Here is a 20,902-nt window from a genome sequence, read left to right as displayed (position 1 = left end):
AGATCATAAGTGCATACACGCGTGAAGGTCAGAACGAATCACTACTATGAGAATTTTCAAGAAGGACATTATGTTAGGATTCAAAATCTGTCTAACAAGTCTATCTAGTTCTTTTCTTTTCTTTTTTTCTAAGTGCTCCCACGTGAACAGGCATGCTGTAACCCAAACCATATGGACAAAAAGATTCTCCAAAGAGAAAACGAAAGAAACGTGTTTGGCTAGACATCAAGGTCTAACGAGATTTCTGACCCTGCGGAGATCACAGCCCGAGAAGGGCCTTGGCACCGGGCTCGCTGCAGACGTAGATGACATCGTGAGCGTTGGAGAAGCCGTTGAACTGAGTGGCAGAGCACTTGGTGTATGCGCCCATATCCTCAAAGTAGAGCCAGTCACCGACGTCAAGTATGGGGTCGAAACGAGTGCTATCAGTGATGCGATCGATACCGTCGCAGGTAGGACCCCAGATGGAGTACTCAAAACCCTCGCCCACAGGAGTGGGCGCGGCGGCGGCGGTCTCGAAGAGGGTCTTGCCAGAAGCGCGGAGGATCTTGGCAGTGGGCTGCTGGTGGTCAAACATGATGTTGGAGAAGTTTCCATAGACACCGTCATTGACATAGAGCATGTAACCCTTTCCGTCGAGAGTAGGATCCTCAACGGTGCGGCGAGCGATGATGTTGCAGGCGATGGTGAAGGCCGTAGCAACATAGTAGCGACCGGGCTCGGCGATGATCTCGACGCCGCTGTGAGGCGGGAAGAATTCATCGAGAGCGCCACGGAGGACGTTGGCCATAGCCTCAAAGGTTTCGCCACAAAAGCCACCACCAACGTCAAGGGTGCGCATGGCGAACCCAAAGTCGCGTGCCTGTTGGAAAACGGTGTGGGCGTCGCGAACGGCCTTGTAGAAGGCGAGAGGGTCGGAGGCACCAGAGCCAACGTGGAAGCTGACGCCAACAACGTTGAGACCAAGGCCCTTGGCCAGGGCCAGTAGACCCTCGGTGGTGTCCATGGCAGCACCAAACTTCATGCTGAAGCGGCACAGGGACTCGCTGTCGTCGGTCATGATGCGGAGGAAGAGCTCGGCTCCTGGGTAGAGCTTGGCGATCTTGTAGAGCTCGTCGGCATTATCAAAAGTCATCTGCTTGACGCCCACAGACTTGACGTATCGGACGTACGAGTTAGTCTTGCAGGGTTGGGCGTAGATGATGCGGTCGGGGCTGAGGCCTGAAGCCAGAACCTGCTCAATCTCGGTCTTGGAGGCGCAATCGAAGCCGGTGCCGAGCTCAGACAGAAGCTTGATGATCTGAGGATCGGGGTTGCACTTGACGGCTGGTGCATGTGTTAGTGGCTGTGGAACAAGACATGTCGCACAAGAAAGGTATATGCTTACCATAGAAGGGCCGGACTCGAGGGAGATTCTTCTTCCAGCGGAGATGCTGGCGGTAGACCTCGCCGAGGTCGGCAACGAAGAATGTATCTTCGTCGCCAGGCTCACACATCTCATGGTCAATGGCCTCCACGCGCTGGTGGAGAGCCTGGCCGATGAGTTGCTTTGGGGTAATCACGTCATATTGCTCAATAGATTCCCGGAAAATGGGTTTCTTTAATGCGATATGAGGGTGATTAACATTGTGGTTGTAAGTGTCGAGGACAGCCGTTGCCATAACCATATCCCAAACAGTTGCAGGGTTTGTTTTGGGAGTTTTTGACGAGGGATTGAGTCCGGAGACTGATTGAGTTGTAGTGTGAGTGTGGTAGTATAGAAAAAGAATCAACCGGTGATTCGGACGATGTTAAGGTGGTCGGGAACGGTAATGAACTGATCCCTCGGTGATTTGGCGAGGCCTCCTCGACTCTTCCTCGGCGAGAGGAAGAACCTCTAAGTACCTCCTATGCGGCAGCTGACGGGTGTCGAAGAACGACGGGGGAGGATAGTCGGGTCTTGGATGATACAAGACAGAGAGATCGAGAAGCTTATCGTCGAGCAGCAATAGCAGCGGGAGGAGGGATCGCGTTGATAATGTGTGAGGGCTTGCAGAGGCTGAAATCTTTGTCACTGACGAAACTCACGGCCGGAGGAGCCGTAGTGAAGATGGTGCCTTTTAAAGACCAAAGGCGGGTCGAGTTTTGGTAAAGGTGTTGAGCAGCTGGGGAGACTTGCTCAAACGAAGACGGTTCTTTTGTTGATACCAACGGGTTGGTACAGTTTTAGCGGTTGTAGAAAGTATAGGATTTGTCGTTGACACAGAGTAGGTACTCGAGGAAGGGGGGGGAGAAGGAAAAAAAGTATGGGGGGGGAGACGGAGCCCTTTTTATCTAGTCTTGTCCAAACACAGAAAAGATGGAGGTTGTTTTTTTTCCTTCGCTTCCTTGCACTTGGAAACAAGTCTGTGCTGATTCTATTTCCAGTGGTTGGTGGGAAAAGGTGGAGGTCCCTGGTTATAGTAAGAGGCAATGCAAGTCAAGTCAAGCGGAAGTCAAGGAAGTCTAGGTCGTTCGGTCGGATGTCGTTGGAGGTGAGAGAAATTTTTACCCTCCACTGTGACGTTTAAGAGGGGCAGTACGTATTTACAGGGGAGTAGACGTGCCTGACTATCAACAGAAGCATGTCTAGTAAGAGTATAGATACTTGTCAGCACTGGTAATTACAGGCAGTAACAATGTTCAAGATTATTTTCTTACTTACGAGTCCAAATTGACATGTGGCATGACATGACCTCGTAAAGACCACCCAATCCAATTCTGCAGATAAATTGGCGGTGATGTTCACATCTCGATTCTTAAGAGCTATCCCTGGTCCAGGTCCTCTAAAACCCCGCGCTAAGCCCAACTCAAACCCCAAGAGGAACGGGACAATGTCCGTAGGCCGCCTTTTGACATTCCATGGCGCTACCTTTCTCACACTTTTCCCATTATGTTGGGAATATAAAAAGAAAAGAAAGAGTGTAGAATTATGTATAAAAGTACATGCGATGTAATTCATATACATGAGGCCTCTATTTCCTTTCTGCATCTTTTACATTCATAGTTAATTCACCAACAAAGTTTGTTGACCGACAGAGTCACCGACGGTTACATACAATGGAGGCGTCATGTCACTTTTCAGAATGCCAACTTCCAAGACAGCTTAGCATAACTGAGTTCCCGATAATTCCCTCAAGAAACAAAAAAAAAACAGTCACCGCACGACTCACCCAAGAAACCTGGGCGGAAACAAGCTCCAGCCTTACGCGGTCAGGCACCATTAGCTACCTCCTAGACTACCCCCTGGACAAAAACCGTGGACAGGCCCAGTCAAAGCTTATTTCACATCGTCATCTTCTCCATCAAAAGGCCCATTAATATTAATGCCTCTCTGTGAATATCATAGGCTTGCTTCTTCGTAAACTATTCAACGAATCGGCTTATACCCGGTCGTAAGAATACCAAAAACAGTATCTGTATATCTGGCAACTAATTCTTGGGTACATAGGAGGCAAATGTTTTTACCAAGATATGTGCTTGTTTATTTTACAATACTTATACACGGATATTTATTAGATCATGGCATTCTAATAATACCATAGGTTTATATGCACGTTAATCTTTAATACATGTACTCTGCTCTTTAGTCCAGTAAATCCATCGCTCAAGGACTCCGGCTCTGATAGAACGAGCTACCTTCTCTTCTATCCATCCCATCACCTCAAATCTCTTCGTCCACATCTCTGCCCAGTCTACGCCAGCCACAAAACGCATCGTGCTTGGTGCTTTCGCTCCGCAGCCTCGAGGGTTCTTACAGCATAGGCAGCCAGTGCAAAAAAGTAGCTTCCAACGGTCGAGATAAATGAAAAGGAAAGGCGAGAGGTTTGTGTATGTTCTTGCGTTGCTCTGTGATCTCCAAGCCATCGAATAGGCAAAAAGATGTATCGTATCTGAACGCGTAACTAGAGGTTGAGAGCCTCGTATTCAAAACAAGTTTTCGCTGCGAAGCAACGTGAGGAGAGTCATTTGTGCTTTGTTCATCTGTGTAGTCTACACTTCATCGTACATGTTGTCATATAGCTGGAGCTGCTTCGTCCATCGTTTTGGCATGCTTCCGCTTCCATCTCTAGTGCCGTCATAAGCTCTTTAATCGTAAATCCTTTACTCGGCGCCCTTGACGTCCATCTCACGAATCTGCCATTCGCCGTCAACCCATGACTGCTTCTCACCAAGGAAAGCCACTCGGCCTTCGTCCTTGGCCAGTCCGTCGACAAGGTAACGCTGCGCGGCCTCGCGAACCTGATCCTTGGTAACATCCAGAAGCTGCTCGCGCTTCTTCTGCTTCATCTCTTCGGTGATGCCTGAGAGGAAACGGCCCATGCCCTCCTGGTTCACAGACTTGGGCGCATCGACTCCTTGGAACACAGAAATCTTGGCCTCCTCCAAATCCCGATCCGTCCACTTCTTGTCAACAGCCCATTGACCAGCATTTCGCATGATGCTTAGCGTGTTCTGGGGGTTGGGATCCCGGTAAGAGTAGAAGCCGAAGAGACCGTCCAAGGCTCGCGAGTAAGCACCGCCACCGTATGCGCCACCCTTCTCACGGATCTCATGATGAAGGTGTTTGTGTGTAAGAAGCTGTGACAGAATTTGAAGAGGCGCACCCTCTGCTGATGTGTATGAAGTGGTCGGTACTGACAACCCACCATAGTAGACCTGGTAAGGTAGAGGGTAGAAGGTCTTGCTGTCCTTGGGAAGCTGTCGCGGTGAAGGATTCTTCAGGTTCAAGGGGTCGTGAGAAAGGTTACCAACAAAGTTCTGCAGCGAAGCCCCGTTTGCTGCAACGCTCTCCGAGCCACAGGTGATTGCAGTACGGAGGTTTCCACCGGCAAGTGCAAGGTTCTGAATTTGCTTTAGCTTGGAGATGACATCCTCAAGCTTGTCTGTCTCAGGGCGGCTAGCGAGAGAAGTCACCAGCTGCACTTGTGAGAGACCAGACACTTGCTGTCGCAACCACGCAGATCGGGTAAGGCCAGACTCTGCGCTTCCCATGGCAAACCTGTGTCCAGTTGATGCGATATCGTTGACAACACCGTCCGCAGAAGCCTGAAGAAGCTGGCGAATTCTGAGTGCAGCTTCAGGGCTGTCAAAGTCGGTTCCCAAAACAAGTTTCTGGATAATGTCAAACATAACAGGAACGTTATGGTCCAGTGCCATGCCAGTGAAGATGATGCCCTCACTGGCAGCATGGAAATCCGTGGGAGATGGTGTGCAGTGGTATCCAACCGAAACGCCGCCGGTCTTGAGCTTGATCAAATCCTCAAGCTGTTCCATGTTCATGTCCTTGGTACCGAGGCGCATGATGCTGTCAGTGAACAGAGGAATTAACTCACGAAGCTCATCTGGCAAGTTCTCCAGCGTGTTGACGGCACGGAAGTATGTCAGGCCGTTAGTGGGTGCCTCATGCCATTGAATCTTGGTTCCGCTGGCGTTCTCGTCTCGAACAACGACGGCCTCTTTGCTTCGGGGGATGTCCTTCACATAGACAGTTGGCAAGCAGCCAAGATCTTCGGTGTTCGTCTTGTTCTGCTCGACCAACAATTCTTGTTCTTGCTTCTCAAAGTGATTTCGTGCCTTCTCCTCGCTTCCGGCCTCCTTGATCGCCGCCTGAATCCTAGTTGATAGTCTCTCCTGCTCCTCCTTCACTAGGTCTTCGCCATAAGTTGTTGAGGGAGCCATAGTGAAAGTCAGGATGTTGTCGTTGAGAAGATACTTATCAATAAGACCCTCCAGGTAGTTGCCCTCAGCCATCTTGGCTTGGAAGCCGTTGATGGTATCGTTCCATGCCAACGAGTCGAAAGGATCAACACCGTTAAACCACTTTGGCTTAAGGCGGTTCAGCATAGAGAAGCCAAAGTTGGCAGTCTTATGCTTGAGTGACAGCTCCAATTGGTGCAGTGAGCCGTCAATTTTTGTCTTGTCGAAACCCTTGTTGCGCGCATCTCGCAGAATCTGCTGGACCTTCTCCTTGAGCTTGGGCACGTCACCCTCCTGGACACCAGTCAAACCAATAGAGAAGATTCCCTTCTTAGCAGAGCTGTCATAACCGGCGTTGGGACTCCAATCGGCTCCCATACCAGCCTCAATAAGGCCACGGTAAAGAGGGGAACCGTAACCATCCATCAAAAGGGTGGAGAGAAGAGCCAGAGAGAATGATTCGAGAACATCAGTAGTGTCGCCCATGATCCATGAGACGGACGTCTTGTACTGACGATCTTGATCAACAAGAGGGTCGAAGGGACCGTAGAGGGTCACCTCCTTAGGGCCGCTGAGCGCGACTGGCTCATGAATCTTCTTGTCGCCTTGGATCTTCTCAAAGGCTTGGAGCTGCGCGTCAACTTGCTTCAGGTGATCGATCAGGGGCATGTCACCGTAGGTAAAGACCTTGGCGTTGCTGGGGTGGTAGTGTTCGGCGTGGAACTTTTGCAGCTGCTCGTATGTGAGGTCAGTGATCTTCTGGGGGTCGCCGCCAGAGTTATTGATATCAGGGAAGATGTGGTCGTGGAATCGAATATAGTATAGATAGCCAGCATCCGACATTTGGCCCTTCATCTCGTTGTACACAACACCCTTGAATACCAGCTTCTTGCTCGCCTCATCCTCGGCTAGGGGGTTCTCCGGGCCAATTCGCCAACCCTCCTGCGTAAAGTCGGACTTCTTGAGCAACGGATGCAACGTTGAGTCCAGATACACGGACATGAGGTTCTTGAAATCCTGTGCGTTGGTTGTTGCGAAGGGGTAGAAGGTGTGGTCCGAGGCTGTAAAGGCGTTCATGAAGTTCGATAGCGTTCGCGGGAGCATCTTGAAGAAGGGGTCTCGAATAGGATATCTATGACTATTAGTCTTGGGTCCTTACATACTTGCACGAACAGGCGACTCGTACTTTTCGCTACCACACAGCGTCGTGTGCTCTAGGATATGAGGAATACCGGTGTCATCGGGAGGATTCGTCTTGAAGCCGATTGAGAAGACATTGTTGCTGTCGTCGCGAGCGATATGGAGATAATCGGCGCCAGTTTTGTCGTGTTGAAGGTGTAGAGCCGTCAATTCGAGCTCCGGGACATGCTTTGATCGAACAAGGGTGAAACCATGGAGCTTCTCGCCAGGTTTTGGGAATTGTGACAGCTCCGTCACGGCCTTGCGAGCGCCAGCAGCGGCGTTGCGAAGCATTATGGCGTAAAAGAACTAAAATAAAATCAAAACAAAAGATAATAATAATACAATAAGCTCGGAATAAATACTGTACAAATCGTGGGGACCCAAAACTTATTTCAAACGAGATAAGTAATGTCGTTAAAGAAGCAACGGAGATTTTGCTGCACGTAATGATCCGAAAAAGTGGAAGGGTCTGCTTTGTAACCAAGCGCTACCTGGAAGGCCCGGCCCAACCCACGTCAGATGCCAAGTCTTCATGCCGTAATTGTGGGTGCTCCAGTGGCACCAGTCAGTGGAAGACCACTGTGCGATAGTGCAAGGCAAAGATTTGATACCATCAGTTGGGTCACTAGCAGATTCTGCCGCCGACCCCACCTATATCTGCTAGTTACTTAGCGATCTCTAGCAGGCACCACAATGGTCCATGGAAAACCTATCCATGCTCCAAGCCTCCATGAGCCCTCCATCCTGTCACATCCTAGCGACTGTCCAGTATCTTCAATGACCAACAAGTCCTGGCTTCTACGCTGTGCGCCTTAAAGATCTACCACAGGTCGCACCGTCGTCGTTGCTCAGCATTGATACATATTGCTATTATCCCACACAAAGATTATCGAGGTACGAAGATATTGCCTCCTCCAACCACTCAACGTGCCTCTCTGCGCTGCAAGTGTATTGCATGGTGGTCAATTCTTGCGTGAGCCCAACTAACATCATTCGTTCGTACCACAGCCGATACCAAACATTGCTTTGCCTTATCCTTTTTCCGTTATCAGCATTTCGACTCTCGACACGGTGACAAGTGCCTCTATCTGCGAACATCGACAATCATCCCGCTTCGATGCCCCCGGCTCTTCCTCACCTCGTGACCCCCGCCTGAACGATTGTCGTCCGTTACCTTGGCCTCCAACTTTGCTCAGTCGGCGATGACTACGGGCCAGTTGGATGCTCATTTAACTAACGGGCACAACGGTCACGCTCATCCACCCGCAACAACCAAGAAAACCAAAGCAAAGAAAAATATGCCCAATGACGAGGCTTCGCGCCTGCTCCATGCGCGTATATCGCAGTTGGAGCAGGATGCGGCGGGAGAGAAGGACCAAGAGTTAGAGATCGGTGCGTCTGACCTCGTTGTGCACAATGGCGGCACGCCAGCGATCAAGAACCGCACATATGCTGATACGTGGACGCTACAGAACGTGAAGTAAAGAGGGCGAATCGAGATCTTCTTCAGCAGGTTTCTAAGATGGACAACATGCAAAAGATCGATCACCTTACCAAAAGATCCAGCGAACTCCTGGCCGATATGCGACGACTGGAGCGTGAGAATCAGAAGAACAAGCGACGTGGAGACAACCTACAGAAGGAGAGAGATGCAAGCCGAACGGAACTTAGTAAGACCGTGGGTTTGAAGGAGAAACTGGAAAAGCTTTGTAGAGAATTGCAGCGTGACAACAACAAGATGAAGGTTTGTTGGTAGGTGCTCCGCAAAGCACAGTGGCTAACCTTATGGACTTCAGAACGAGAACAAAGAACTTCAGACAACTCAGAAGCGTAACAACACACACTGGGACGAGAAGTACGCCACTCTATTATCAAAACTGGAAGGCTACCAAGAAGAAAAGGATACGCCAAAGAAGCAAGTTGTAGACATGGAAGTCGACGAACTGTAAGGTTTTGCGTGCTATTCGGAAACTTGTCCACTAACCTTCGCTCTACAGTTTCCGAGTCCGCTTCAAATCCTTTATCGAGCAATATGAGCTTCGAGAGCTGCATTTCCACTCGCTAATGCGCACCAAAGAACTCGAGGTCCAGTACCACATGGCGCGATATGAGAGAGAAAAGAAGAATGCCGAAGCAGAATCAACCAAAGCTCGACACCTTCAAGGGCAAGTCCAAGCTTTTACCAAGACCGAAACTGAGCTTAGAAATCAACTCAATGTGTACGTCGATAAGTTCAAACAGGTGAGTGGGCACGAGCAGGATAGTTCGGCCTGTTGACTAAGCGCACAGCAGGTAGAGGATACCTTGAACAACAGCAATGACTTGTTTTTATCGTTTCGTAAGGAGATGGAGGACATGTCCAAGAAAGGAAAGCGACTAGAGAAAGAGAACGAGGCTTTGAAGCGCCAAAAAGAAGCGACAGCTGCCAACATCATCCGTATGGCCGAAGAACGGCAGGACTGGAAGAAGAAGACAGAAACCGCCGAGAAGAAGACCGAGAAGCTCAGGAGCATCATCCAGCAGATGCAGCAACAGGGTCGTAAGGTGCCACCCGGCATGATCAACACTGTCGAGAGCGGTTACTCGGATAGTCACGGAGGAAACGAGGGCGACGAAAGCGACTACTCTGACGAAGAGGGCGAAGAAGAAGAACTTAGCGAGTTCGACGACGATACAGAGGAGGAAACACAAGGCAACGATCAAGCGACGCCAGTAGCATACGGTCCTGAGCGTCCTCCTCAGCCAGTTACCTCGGCCGCGACAAACGGGCACTAGGAGGCCACTCAGGAAGAGACTCAAACTGCAGCCAGAACTAGGGATGAACAGTCAGCGATTGACCCCGACACAATGGCTGAGGATCTAGCCTTTATGAACGAGTACATCAGAGGCATGTCACGTGTGGAGCTCGATCAACTTATCGTAGCGATGGTTGACTATTTCGAGGGACAAGCGAATGTTGACTAGTTGGCTATTCGGTTGGGTTACTTGCTAGAGATGCTTTTGTTTCGTTTTTTTGCATGTATGAGAAGTATTGTCGTACGTAGCTTGGCATTATTCAACTTGGGTGTCCTCGCTCTACTTGAAGCATGCGCAGTGAGACATGTCTGAAGTCAGCGATTGTACCATATTAAACTCATGAGACACGACAATTGGGTCAATTAAATGATGGCAGTTATCAACGTCATTCTTTAGAGCACGGTGCTACCAAAACGCATCAATTGTGCTGTATCAGTGTTGTAATTGCTAGGTACCTACAGTGGAATCGGGATGTCGGGGAATATCACTCCCGACGTGCGTTAGGCCAGATCTACGCATCCCACTTTGATAAGCCGCGCAATGGGGGTCGCATAGCTTCCATCTTACAACTACAATCCAAGGTATACGGTTCATCAACAGCACCGCAACCATGGATTTCCTTCAGGTATGTTGACATCTTCAGATACTATACAAAGCGCTCTATATGATGTGCTGTGCTTTTAATAATCGGTGGATGCTAACTTCTCACAGCGTCTCGCGCGCTTCCTCGATCGCCCGCTCTTCCCATGGAAGAAGCTCATCATGGGCTTCTCAGTCGGCCAATACCTCTTCGAATCGTTCCTCACTCTCCGTCAATACCGCGTCCTTCAGAAAACTAGCCCCCCCGCCGTCCTCTCCAAGGAAGTCTCCCAGGAAGTCTTTGACAAGTCGCAGGCCTATGGCCGCGCCAAGGCAAAGTTCGAAATCGTCAATGGTCTCTACTCTCAGGTTCAGAATCTCGCCTTTATGCACTTCGATGTCCTCCCCAAGCTTTGGTCCTGGACTGGTGATCTTCTTCTTAAATGGGCGCCTGCGCGCTTCACCGGCGAGATCAGCCACACCATTGTCTTCGTCTTGACCTTTACTGTTATTAGCCAGCTTCTTCGTCTCCCCTCCTCGATCTACCAGACATTTGTGCTTGAGGAGAAGTTCGGTTTCAACAAGCAGACGCCCAAGCTCTTTATCACTGATTTAGTCAAGACCCAGGCTCTCACCTTGGTCCTCGCGCCTCCTTTCCTCGCCGGTTTCCTCAAGATCATCCAGAAGACGGGCAACCAGTTCTTCTACTACCTGTGGCTCTTCGTCATTGCTCTCCAGGTCTTCATGATCACCATCTACCCTGTAGCTATCTTGCCCCTGTTCAACAAGTTGTCTCCTCTCGAGGACGGCGAGCTCAAGACCAAGGTTGAATCTCTTGCCGCGAGCCTCAAGTTCCCCCTGCACGAGCTCTACGTCATCGATGGAAGCAAACGAAGCGCTCACTCCAACGCCTATTTCTTTGGTCTTCCCTGGAAGAAGCACATTGTGATCTACGATACTCTGATTGAGAAGAGCGAGCCCGATGAGGTCGTCGCCGTTCTTGCCCACGAGTTGGGTCACTGGAAGCTTGGCCATACTACCAGTCTCTTCGGTATCTCTCAGGTGAGCATATGAAATTTCGATGGATCAATTACACAAACTGACAATAGTTTAGGCTCACTCTTTCTACATCTTCCTTCTCTTCTCTGTCTTCATCAACAACCACTCTCTGTACTCATCTTTCGGTTTCCTCAAAGAGCATCCCATTATCATCGGATTCATCCTCTTCTCCGATGCTCTTGCCCCCATGGATCTCGTCATCAATCTGCTTATGCACATTGTCAGCCGCAAGTTCGAGTTCCAGGCCGATGCTTTTGCCAAGGGGCTTGGTTACCCCGAGCAGCTTGCCCGTTCCCTCCTCAAGCTCCAGATCCAGAACCTTAGCACTATGGATGCCGACTGGATGTATGCCAGCTACCACTTCTCTCACCCTCACTTGTCTGAGCGACTCAACGCCCTTGGCTGGAAGGGGTCCGAGGGTGTTACCGAGGGTGTCACTGACAAGTCTCTCGATAACGAGAAAGAGGGTGTCGTCAAGGCTAGTGGACGCGACGAGTTGTAAACCTAGAAAAAAAGGAGCGCAACATTTAGAAGGGATTTCATAATGGCTTTAAATCAAAAGACCGTTTGTGAAAATGGCCGGGAGGAGTTGGTTGTCTAGAAAGGATTGGCCACCCTTGGACACAGTATAGATCCAGACTCAGTGTATAATACAAGAACTAGTTGCTTTTTGTCGCATCGTTTCGCTTCTAATTCTGGCATTGCTACCGATATATTCTTGAGGAACTCAAGTCTACCTGAGCGCCATTTACCTTAATTCATTTTACTCGTAATCTAATCATCGGATTCATCAGAATCGTATGACCCCTCTGAACCTTCCAGTTCCTCATCTTCCTCAGACGATTCTTCTTCCTCGCCATCCTCAGGCTTCAGACCATAGTCATCATGGAAGTAGCTGAGTTCATGTGTCTGGACCTTGTAGCCCATTTCCTTGAACGATGCCTCCATGCCCTGCGGCAAGTTAGTACAAGTCAAAAACCAAATGTGCAGAAAACAAACCTCTTGCATAATCTTGGCGGCAGTGACAACGATGTTGCTTTTGCCAGGTTCGAAACATGGCAGGACAGTCTCACGCAGAGCGGTCTTGATCTCATCAACAGTGACATCTCGCACACGTCGTAGCACTTCCTTGTCCCAATCCTTGGGCAGACCACGCACCACGCCTTGCACAAAGTTTTGCTGAGCAGCACTAGGCATAGTAGATTGCTCATCAGCAAACATGACAACGATCTGGCTGATGGTACCTTCAAGTAGGTGATGATCAATCTTAACGGAACCGTCAGCGATCTTGCTGATGGCCTCCTTGGAGGCTTTGATAGCCTTGTAGGCGTCGGGTGAGCGGTACACGTTGTACGAGATGATACCAGAGTTGATATCCCTGGAGAAGTAAACGCCGTACGCGTAACCAGCACCTCGAACCGCGTTCCAAAGAGGGCCTTCAGCAGCTTCGAGGTAGCCAATAGCAACCATGATGGAGGCAAGGCGGGGATCGGTATATGAGGCCATGCCCTCTGCTGTTGAAACAGAGTAAGAACTCTCAAGGGTGGTCATGGGGACGATGACGGCGCCAACCGAGCCAGGGTTACGACCTTCATCGTTGAGAAGGCTCACGGGCTTAGGAATATCGATCATGTTCTCGGATACCGTCAGAGACTTGGAAAGTGTATCCCAGGTAGTCAAGGGGTCAGGGAGAGTGGCAAGATTGGCCGTGACCAGGAAACGTAGGTTCTGGAAAGTGAAGAGTGAGTCTCGGATCGTGTTGAACCAGCCGACGACCTTTTCGGGCTCCTTCTCAAGAAGCTTCTTGAGTCTCTTCAAGTACACCGCACGAACAAGCACACGCTTAGCCACAGCCAGCGATGACTTCTCCATGTGGAAGGCAGCGCTGACCTCGCTGGCCATGGACTTGCCATCACGTTTAGACTCAGGAATATCAGCCAGAGCCTTGGTGACGCTGGCCTTGAGACGCTGAGGGTCGAAGATAGAGTCGAACATCATGGTACGGATCCATTCGACTGCTGCAGCGTATTTCTCCGGCTCAACCTGGAATTGAATCATGATGCCGTCAGGATCGCCGAGGTATCGAGCGGAGTTGAGTGCGTAACTAATAGTGTCTCTCTCAAGCTCCATAACGACCTGCTCGAAGCCAACCTGCTTACCATCACGCATGATGTGCGTGTTGAAGAAGTTGTCGCTAAAGATGGGCATCAAAGGCTTAAGCTCATTGGGCACCTGAGATGTACCAATGTGAATAGAGATATGGACAAAGTTGGTGGGAACGTCCTCAAATTGAATGAAAAGTGGAAGCTTGCCTTGGGTTGCACCGTCGATGAGCTTCTGTGCAGATCCGCTACCCAGGCCAACTGAACGGGCATGTCCAGAGCGGGCAGTATCCGACTCGATGAAGTGGATAGAATCGGTACCGGGAACGCTCCAACGATCAACGACTTCGGCAGGGATGGGTTCGTCGTTCTTCTTCTTGGCCTCTTCAATACGCTTGGCAAGTTTCTCGAGACCATCAGGGCCCAAGTCTTCCTTACGCTTAGCAATGCGAGCTTCTTCGTCCTTCTTCATCTTAGTAGCGAGCTCGTTGGAAGGCTTGCCGAGAATAGAGATATGGGGGGCATCAGCCATCCACTGGCTAAGGAAATCTCGCCATTGCTTGTCTGACCATTTCTCCAAAACATCGTACTCCTCCAGGTTTTGTAGATCCGCAAGCGTAGATCCATCCCGCTTACCGAAAAGGTAGTCAGTGATGATATTTGTTGCGTAGAAAGACTCGGATGTCTCAGCATGGTACTTGACCTGGCGCCTCTCACGACGAATGCACTCCCTCATATATTCCATGTCGATGGGCTTGGAGGCAACTTCCTTGAGTAGCTCGATGAGTCGCTTTTCGACAAACTCGAGCTTCTCAGTAGCAACACCTGTCGGCTGCAGCCAGATTACCGAGTTAGGTCGAGGGTCCGTCCAGTAAGATACTGAACTCGCAAGCTCCTCCTTCTCAACCATGACATTCTCTAGAATAGAGACAGAAGAGCCGCATAGATATGTGAGGAGAACATTCAGGGCAGAAGAGTTGATAAGGTCGATACAATCGGGACCAAAGAAGCCAACGAGAATCTCACCAACAGACTCGTCCTCCTCGGGGAACTCGGCGGTAACGATCTTGGTTTCGTTAATCTTCGGAGGCGTAGCAGAGTCAATCCAGGGTCTACAAACGGTTAGTCAAGGTATATTTCACAATTTGCAAATGACTTACCTCTGGAATGGGGTATCGAGAGAAGGAATATCATCCTTGATGGATTCTTCAAAATTGTCAAGAATCTGAAGAAGTTCATCCTGGTTGACCTCTCCGACAAGAACCAGACACAGGTTTCGTGGCTGATACATATCTCGGTGGAATTGTCGAATCCGTTCAGGGGTGAGAACCCGGAGGGCATCAGTCATTCCACCGGTCTCGTAGCGGAAACCAACATTCTCGGGGTAGAGAAGACGACGAGCCTTGAGGTCCATGATTTCAGAACTGCGAAATTGAACAGCTTGCATCTCGGAATAGACAACTCCAGCATCGTTGCCTTCGCCGTCGATGTGCCAAACTTCGGTCACAATACCCTCATCTGTGATGGTAGGCAAGATGACATGTTCGAGATAGACGGGAAGGATTTGAGCGAAACCATCCCAGCCGGCGGTTTCGAGCGTGTACGCTGTGTGATCTGTGGCAGTCCAAGCGTTGGTGTGGGAGTAGGCTCGAGAAGACAGCTTGTCGAGCAGGCCCTTGTACTGGTAGCTCTTGGAACCCATGAAGACGAGATGCTCAAGGGTATGAGGAGCACCTGAATCATCAAAGATTTCAGTGGCTAGGGTGAAATAGCCGTTGAGCTTGGGGCCCTTTCGATCGGCAACAACAACTTGCATACCACTGCGTTCTGATACATATTGAGTGATTATGCAGGGAGCATAATCCGTCTTGAAGCTTTGAATCTTTCGGAATTGTGATTGTGTCGACATCCTGAAGTACTTAAGGCCTGCAAGGCTCCAAAGTGAACTTTCCAAGTCAGTATTCGAAGGCAATAGTGTTGACGAGAAATTGTTTGCATGCAGAAGAAATTAATTTTGAGGGTGATGGGGTAAGACATACAAAGCCCATGCAAAAGGAAGGTATAACAAAAACAAAAAGAAAAGGAAAGCACAACTGACTCGACACTTGTGGCTACAAGAGGAAAGCTCGATGTGAGCAAATAAGCGGCAATACTAAGCAGAGCAACTATCACGGCAACGACATATTGTGAAAGGAAAGATTTGGGTGACATCACGACTAAGGAAGCTTTGACGATAATGATTGTTCCAAGTCGGATTCAAAGACAGCCTGAAGCTATAGAAAGCTTGGCATGAGCTACCCCAAACGAATAGAAATGACAAGGATTTCGAGAGACTTCCTGAAGGGGAGTGGGCAAAGTTGCTTTGATATACTTCTTCTCGTATAGAGTTGTTACACCCAACGAAGAGAAAAAGACCCCGCCATGGAAAAGTGACTGAGGAAGAAAGAGGGAACAGGATGAAGAAACAAGGCAAACAAGGCAGAAGTTGACCAGAGTGCGTGACACAAAGTGAATGCAGTCAGCATCCAGATACAACAAGATACTTTTACTCACCTTCGAAGAATTGTTGCGGTTGGTAATGAATGTAGTAGTGTTCCTGCAAATGAGAGCAAGAGAAAGCCCAACGACGAGCTGCGCGAAGAGGGGTCCAATCAATTCAGCTGAGAATGGACCTTCCGTAAAATTACCCCGCTATCAAGGCAGCACAGCGCTTGCTCTCGGTGTAATCAACAACCACAAGGTCAGCTTGACGATGTGTATAGGGAGAAGGACTGGAGAAGAATTGACGAGATTCCTAGTGACAAGGGAGGACATTATATAGGCAAGTATAGTAATAAGCGCACAAACATGATGACAACAAACATGCCTATAACACCACATGTGATGGTCACTGCCTTCCTTACACATGAAAGTATGACCTCTTGGAAGCAACACAAGCACAGGCCAGACGGCTATCTTGCATTCTCAATTCCGGCAGGCACGGTCCTTTATATGCATCCTTCCTATTCATGTTTATAAGAACAATGCAATCCAAAGGTGGGCTTCAAGAACAATGTGGTAGGTACTCACCAAGATGGACTACATTCGTTATTGATTGGCTATACAGCCGCTAAGCGCTTGGGCCATTACGCAAGCCACGCTGTGGGAAAGTGGCAGGTGCGTACCACACATTGGGACAGGGAATGTTGCTGTAGTGCTGTCATGACGGCACTGGAAACTTGCCAGCTTCCATGTGGCTGATCTGTTCCTGCAACTTGCGACAAACACCACCAACAGCTCATGATCGCACTCAAACTAACCATGCGAATATTGATGGTCCACCTTAAAATTTAGTTCAAATGATTGGTTCATCTAGAAGAAACGGACAAACAAATAAAAAACAAAGACAGTATCACCGATATTTCAGAAGCTATCGCACTACGCATACTATACACGTATAGCTTCACCACTCGATCCATTCTCCCAAAGACATCCCGATCAACCTCGAACAATGGCCGCGACAACAGAAAACGCCTCGTGCCAATTGAGCGACGCTCTCGTTGCCTTTTCACTCGAAGGTCGCTTCCCCGACGATGTATCGGTTCTTCCTCCTGTTTCCGAAACCGACCTGCAACCCGCGATCCAGGCTCTGGCAGAAGCCAAGCAAGGGCTGGAGGTAATATGATTCCGTTACAAACGAACAGCCATCAACTATGATGCTCACGACGCCCACAGGCCGAGCTACACACCATCAACCAAGAGACAAAACAAGATGTCGATTCATGGGTACGGAATTCAAAGACCTTACAGGAAGATATTTTCCGCTCAAAAGCGATGGCCAACGAGATTGAACGCCAATCTGAGGCTCCCGATGTATCTGGAGAAGCTGTGCAAGATGCAGAAGAGAAGGCAGAGTTTCTCAACCGAGAAGTTCAGTATAGCCAGCAGCTTCACGGTGTACTGCAAAGTATTAAGAGCGTTCATCAGCTCTTAAGTGAGGTCGAGGTTGCTAAGAATGAACATCGCATCATAGATTCGTTGCGACTCCTCGAGAGTATGTCGCCACAGTTTTCAGCCCGAATGTTACTGACCATTAAACAGAATCATGGGAAGCGATTGATCAAATAGGTGTCAGCAAGTCTTGCCGAGTAATGAAGCTTTTGGACCTGCGGAGTTTCGAGCTTAAATCTGCTATCCATGAGGTTTTCGATCATATTTGGAAGACACTAATCCATGTCGATATCGAGACTCGCCAATTTGCTGTGTACGACGTTATTGAGGGTATGGAAACCAGCGATATACCACAAAGTACCGCCACTAACAAGTCCTAGACGAGCAAGTGAATCTTACTGACGCTGTAATTGGTCTCCAGGCCTACAAAGAGGTCGACGAGCGCATGGAGCAGCTATGGCGAAATGTAGATGCTGCTATCATATCTCCACGCATGGATATCAGGAACGACACTTTTCCTTCGATACAGGCAGACGGGGATGTTCTCAAACTATCTGGCGAAGCATCAAGATCAGTCGATGCCCTTCTTGCTGACCTAGAAACAGCGTTCGCTTTCCTCGCTCGAAAACTGCCCTCTACTCTTCTACCACCACTTGGCAACTTCATGATGGCCGACGTAATACCCAAACTCATAAGAGAATGGTTGATTCCAGCTGTGCCCTCATCGCTCAAGGAAATGGACAACTTCCAGGCCATGATCAAAAGGGCCCAGGCTTTTTGTCAATCCCTCACTGATAATGGATATACCGGTTTTGCGGATCTACAGAATTGGGTTGATAATGCACCGGCAATATGGCTAGGGAAATGCCGAGAGACAACTCTGGATTCTGTTCGATCCAAGTTGCTTGACGGCATTGGCGAGTCCAAGCAGGTCGAAAAGGTTGAGAAGCAGATGGTATCAATCGCAGAAGGTAAAAAGATTACCAAGACACCAGGAGGGGCTGGCGCAACTGCCGAAACGGCTGACTGGGGTGCTAACTGGGGCGATGGATGGGAGGAAGATAACGAACAGGCTAAGGACGAGAGCGAACCTACGGCGAAGAGGCTGGGTTCTACCAAGGCCGATGAAGACGATGGCGCAGATGCGTGGGGTTGGGACGAGGAAGACACCACTGTTGAAGCTCGAGACACAAAGCAAACTGCCGAGAAGGACGATGAGGACGACAGTGCTGCCGCTTGGGGCTGGGGTGATGAAGACCCTGCCCAAGAACCAGAGAAAGCCCCAGCAGCAAGAGGCAAGGTTCCACAGGCTCAAGAAGAAACTCGAGAGCTTGTTTTGAAAGAAACTTATAGCGTTTCGTCCATGCCCGAGCCAGTTCTCGAGCTCATTTACGCTATTCTAGAGGATGGTGCTACATTGACAAGAGACGATGTCGAATATGCGCCAGTTGCAGCCACAGCCCCTGGGCTCTTCGGTTTACCCACGTTCGTCTTGGCCTTGTTCAGGGCCATCTCACCATACTACTACTCTCTCAGCGAAGGGGGCAACATGTAAGAATATTGACAGTCTGTCCAAGGCATTACTGACTCGAAACAGGTTCTTATACAACGACGCTATGTATCTAGCAGAGCGACTCTCTGAGTTTGCTGATGCGTGGAAGAAGCGCGAAGACCTGACTCCCAGAGCCCGGAATATGCTGCGACTCGAAAACGACATCAAGAGCCTACAAAGCTTTGCTAATCGCAGTTACGCCAACGAGATGAACATCCAGAAAACCATCCTTCGCGATTTCCTCGGAGGAGCTCAAAGTCTGATGCAGCAGGATGAAATGGAGTCTTGCGTAGAGTTAGCAACAGGTCGCATTCGCGCGATGGCCTCTATCTGGAAATCCATTCTGGCTCGTTCAGTTTGGACACAGGCTTTAGGTTCTCTGGCTGATGCTGTCGCAACGAAGCTGATCACAGATGTCCTTGAGATGTCATCTATTGGTCAGGACGAGGCCTACAATATTGCCAAGGTCATTGCTACTGCAACAGAACTCGATGACCTCTTCCTGCCCAGCGTTTTAACGGGTACTGCAAGTGCAGATGGTGAGGTTCCTCAAACAGCTCAGTATGCGCCCAGCTGGCTTCGTCTCAAGTACTTGAGCGAAGTACTTCAAAGTAATCTTAACGAGGTCCGATATCTCTGGTTTGAGAGCGAATTGAGCCTTTACTTCTCCGCTTCAGAAGTCATTGACCTCATCGAGGCTAGCTTTGAGGCGAATGCACGAACAAGGGATACGATTCGGGAGATTCAATCCAAGCCTGCTCCTGTGGCTGAACGGTAATAATAGTTTACATAGAAGAATTGGATATCCTGATGATAGGAAGTGTTTATCCCCGTTGAAAATTAAAGAAGCAATAGCGATTTCTACAGCCCAAAGAAAAGGGTACCAAGTCACACTCAAAACCAAACAAATATATCATTCATACATTTATTAATTACCAAATCCAGTGGTGTACGGTATCATTCGTGTTGTTATAATAACGATGTTGTTGGGTTGAGTTTACCCTATACTTCATGTCGACCAAGTCTGAGAAGAAGGAAACTACAAACATGCGAACAGTTCAAGACCAGTTACGTCTCATAGTTACTCCACAGCATAATGAAAGTATCAAGAGTCACAAAAGATATCATTTCCTACTACTCATGAGATACCACACTGTCTCAAAATGCATTACTTCAACAAACTGACCAACATATTAGAAACATCCAACAGTTTCAACGGATTATAACACGAGACGGGATTTAAAGATTTAGGACTTTCACAATGAACATATGACTTCTCATGATGACCTACCTCAACACAACATATCACATACCACAAGTCACTTCCGCCATTCTCATTCTCACTCACTCTATCCTCTATGGTCACACGCAAAGAATGCTGCCTGTACACATCGGCCGAGTCTATCGTACCATGCTGAGCTGATTGACCGGTAACTTGCAGCGAGGCAGACATGTCACACAGCATGAGGCAGCAGCCTAGCCTTTTCTTTTTCTTTTGTTCTCGCTTCACAACGTCATATTCTTGGCCTCGGTCCTCCGAGGTCTTTTGTGTGTGAGAGGGTGTCTCCCATGTTTTAGGCATGACAACAAGCAAGACCTGCATCAAGAAGCGCCAAGGAACCTGCATATATCTTTCTCCCAAGACGTACGGATGCCCGGGGAACCAGTCAACGTTGGTATACCGACGTTGCAGCAGCTGTAGGATGCTTCATCGGAGAGAAGCGGACTGACCGTATGTTGCAGACGGGCACTTGCAGGAGAAGGAAGAGATTGCGCGTTTCTATCCCAGGTCCTTCCCTGTGTCTGTGTTATGCTGTGTTGTGCCAACGCATTGTAAACTTAACTGACCGAAGAGGCAAGGTAAAAATCCCGTCCAACAGTTTCTCGTGAGATGTGATTGATGAGGGAAATTCATGCCAAAATTATTGTGTTGGTCGTTGTTCGATGGCCTTTGAAGGATCTTGTGCGTACCTAGGTTTGATGC

At 49.1% G+C, this 20,902-nt stretch overlaps 6 protein-coding genes across 6 annotated transcripts; 3 read left to right on the top strand and 3 right to left on the bottom strand.

The window, feature by feature from the left end:
- Positions 1-259: 259 nt before the first annotated feature.
- FSST1_011545 (pyridoxal-dependent decarboxylase) lies at positions 260-1,667 on the bottom strand (the record flags this gene model as incomplete). The annotated part of the gene is made up of 2 exons (XM_083234689.1): positions 260-1,326; positions 1,388-1,667. 2 exons carry the CDS (start codon positions 1,665-1,667, stop codon positions 260-262), a joined length of 1,347 nt encoding a protein of 448 aa, XP_083081241.1.
- A 2,455-nt stretch (positions 1,668-4,122) lies between these two features.
- FSST1_011544 (pitrilysin family metalloprotease) lies at positions 4,123-7,191 on the bottom strand (the record flags this gene model as incomplete). Its single annotated transcript, XM_083234688.1, has 2 exons — positions 4,123-6,850; positions 6,905-7,191. 2 exons carry the CDS (start codon positions 7,189-7,191, stop codon positions 4,123-4,125), a joined length of 3,015 nt encoding a protein of 1,004 aa, XP_083081240.1.
- A 911-nt stretch (positions 7,192-8,102) lies between these two features.
- Positions 8,103-9,675, top strand: FSST1_011543 (myosin-like coiled-coil protein-domain-containing protein; the record flags this gene model as incomplete). Its single annotated transcript, XM_083234686.1, has 5 exons — positions 8,103-8,292; positions 8,373-8,644; positions 8,697-8,845; positions 8,898-9,141; positions 9,193-9,675. 5 exons carry the CDS (start codon positions 8,103-8,105, stop codon positions 9,673-9,675), a joined length of 1,338 nt encoding a protein of 445 aa, XP_083081239.1.
- Positions 9,676-10,306: 631 nt separating this feature from the next.
- On the top strand, positions 10,307-11,836 carry FSST1_011542 (zinc metalloprotease; the record flags this gene model as incomplete). Its single annotated transcript, XM_083234685.1, has 3 exons — positions 10,307-10,321; positions 10,408-11,337; positions 11,390-11,836. The coding sequence occupies 3 exons, from the start codon at positions 10,307-10,309 to the stop codon at positions 11,834-11,836; spliced, it is 1,392 nt and encodes a 463-aa protein (XP_083081238.1).
- A 272-nt stretch (positions 11,837-12,108) lies between these two features.
- FSST1_011541 (Metalloenzyme, LuxS/M16 peptidase-like protein) lies at positions 12,109-15,345 on the bottom strand (the record flags this gene model as incomplete). The annotated part of the gene is made up of 3 exons (XM_083234684.1): positions 12,109-12,285; positions 12,334-14,548; positions 14,597-15,345. 3 exons carry the CDS (start codon positions 15,343-15,345, stop codon positions 12,109-12,111), a joined length of 3,141 nt encoding a protein of 1,046 aa, XP_083081237.1.
- Positions 15,346-16,926: 1,581 nt separating this feature from the next.
- Positions 16,927-19,696, top strand: FSST1_011540 (uncharacterized protein; the record flags this gene model as incomplete). Its single annotated transcript, XM_083234683.1, has 5 exons — positions 16,927-17,091; positions 17,151-17,469; positions 17,517-17,696; positions 17,747-18,917; positions 18,964-19,696. The coding sequence occupies 5 exons, from the start codon at positions 16,927-16,929 to the stop codon at positions 19,694-19,696; spliced, it is 2,568 nt and encodes an 855-aa protein (XP_083081236.1).
- Positions 19,697-20,902: the final 1,206 nt, after the last annotated feature.

This window comes from Fusarium sambucinum, chromosome III (assembly GCF_050947815.1).
Source record: "Fusarium sambucinum isolate potato_lamoka chromosome III, whole genome shotgun sequence".
Taxonomy (NCBI): domain Eukaryota; kingdom Fungi; phylum Ascomycota; class Sordariomycetes; order Hypocreales; family Nectriaceae; genus Fusarium; species Fusarium sambucinum.
Note: the sequence above shows the minus strand (reverse complement) of the source record. Positions and strands in the feature narration are given on the sequence as shown.